This window comes from Jatropha curcas, chromosome 5 (genome assembly GCF_041381405.1).
Source record: "Jatropha curcas cultivar XTBG-Jc1 chromosome 5, XTBG_Jcur_1.0, whole genome shotgun sequence".
Classification (NCBI taxonomy): domain Eukaryota; kingdom Viridiplantae; phylum Streptophyta; class Magnoliopsida; order Malpighiales; family Euphorbiaceae; genus Jatropha; species Jatropha curcas.
Genome location: NC_143155.1, coordinates 6,440,351 through 6,442,692, shown reverse-complemented (window position 1 = coordinate 6,442,692; position 2,342 = coordinate 6,440,351). Strand labels below are relative to the sequence as shown.

Below are 2,342 nucleotides of genomic sequence, written 5' to 3'. Positions count from 1 at the left end.
CAAAAATATTAAATTTATTTTTTTTGCATGATCATCAAAATCTCAAGATACAATTGACCCTTGAGCCAACAGCTTTACTAATTGGAATAAGAAAGATAGTTTGCAAAACCATGTTGGAGGTCCTAATAGTGCTCATAATCATGCTTGGAAGAAATATGAAGATTTAATGAAGCAAAAACAATCCATTAAAGTCGCTTAAGAGAAGCAATCAATTCAAGCTCAAAGTGATTACCGAATGTGCTTAACTATATATGTTGACTGTTTGCGATTTCTTTTGATGCAAGAGTTAGCTTTTCGAGGTCATGATGAATCAAAATGCTTTAGTAATAAAGGTAACTTTCTAAACTTCTTCAATTTCTTGCCGATTATAATGAAACTATTATTAATGTTGTCTTAGAAAATGCTCCAAGTAATATGAAAATTATTGCACCTGAAATCCAATATGATATTATAAATTATGATGCAACTAAACAGCAAACGCAATAATAAAGGATTTACAAGATGAGTTTTTCTCAATTTTGGTTGATGAGTCTCGTGATGTATGAAGAAAAGAACAAATGGTTGTAACTTTTTCATTTTTTTTTTTTTTTTGATAAAAATAGTCATGTGATTGAGTGCTTTCTTGGTATTGTCCATATTCATAATACAGGTGCTTTAGCACTTAAAGAAGCAATGAATCATTATGTGCTAAACATTCATTAAGTTTATCAAGGCTTCTTGGATAGGAATATGAAGGAGCTAGTAATATATATAAGGGGTGAATTTAATGATCTCAAAAGCTTAATATTGAGGGAGAATGAGTTTGCATTTTATCTTTGTTGTTTTGCTCATCGACTTCAATCAACTCTTATAATGGTTGCAAATAATGATAGTTTCGTTGCTTCATTTTTTACAATCGTTACTAATTTATTGAATATTATTGGAACTTCATGTAAGAGGCGATATATCCTTTGAGATAGCTAAGCTAGGAAAGTTATTGAAGTATTAGATAAAGGTAAAATCACAAGTGGTCATAGTTTAAATCAAGGAAGCGATCTTAAGCATCCAAGTGACACATTTGGGTTCTCAATATGGTATGTTAATGATTTTGAGTATCTCATTTCCTTTCAACATTGATGTTCTTGAAAATATTATTGAAGATGGTTTAAGTTTTGAATAGAGAGGTGATGCGAGTATTTTTATTGAGACTAATACGATCATTTGATTTTGTATTTAATTTGCAATCGATGAAAAATATATTAGGAATCACAAATGAGTTGTCTAAGACATTACAAAGAAAGGATCAAGATGTTGTGAATATAATGGCAATAGTTAAAATCTCAAAATAGAGCATATAACAAAAGAGAGATGGTGTTGAAATTATTTAATACTTGAAGTTTCTTCTTTTGTGAAAAACAAACTATTATCATTCCAAGAATGGAAGACATTTTTATAGTTCTAGGAAGATTATTGTGCAAGGCTCCAGAAGTTACACACAAACATTATTATCATGTTGAATTTTTTTTTATTCAGTATTAAACTTACAACTTCAAGAACTTAATAGTCATTTTACAAAAAGCAACAAAGAGTTGCCTTTATGTGTTGCATATTTAAGTTCTACTAATTCATTATCAACTTTTAATAACGAGAAATTAATCCACGTTGCTCATTTTTATCCATTGAAATTTTGTGTTGTGGAACTTATGACTCTTGATAATCATCTTGAAACTTATATCATGGATGTACAAACTAGTGATGATTTTGCAGATGTTAAAAGAATTGGTGAGATCTTATTAAGAAGTAGATTGAGACAAAAAAAAATTGTTTATCCTCCAGTTTGCTTGCTTATCAAATTAGCATTGACTTTGTTGGTTGCAATTGCAAATGTGGAGAAGGCATTTTCCCTAATGAAGATTGTGAGGAATCGATTACGTAGTAGAATGGGTGAAAACTTGATGAAAGATTGTCTAGTTACTTATATTGAAAAGGATGTATTTGATAGTGTAGATAATGAAATGATTATTCAATGCTTTCAAAACATGAAAGCTCATCAATGACAACTGTAATTTTTCTAAGATTATATATATATAAAAATATTGAAATGAAATTGACTCCACTAGCCAAAGTTTCTGGCTCCGCCACTGCTTACAATCGTTTTAAAATAATTTTAAGTTCAAACAAATCCAAATGTGACGAATTTAAAAGTTAAAGGATAGTTTGTTTGGCAATCGGTATAAATGCATCTTGGTGAAGCCAAAGGAGTGAAGTTCTAAGAGCTAACACTTTAACTAAAAGAGGATCTTTAAACCTATGAATGAAGTTAGAGATGGCTTTGATGAACTGAATCTTTGTTTGCTCGAAAA

The 2,342-nt window shown here is 29.8% G+C and overlaps 1 protein-coding gene across 1 annotated transcript; it reads left to right on the top strand.

The window, feature by feature from the left end:
* Positions 1-235: 235 nt before the first annotated feature.
* LOC149496140 (uncharacterized) lies at positions 236-2,036 on the top strand. The gene is made up of 2 exons (XM_089721283.1): positions 236-332; positions 1,513-2,036. Exons 1-2 carry the CDS (start codon positions 236-238, stop codon positions 2,034-2,036), a joined length of 621 nt encoding a protein of 206 aa, XP_089577409.1.
* Positions 2,037-2,342: the final 306 nt, after the last annotated feature.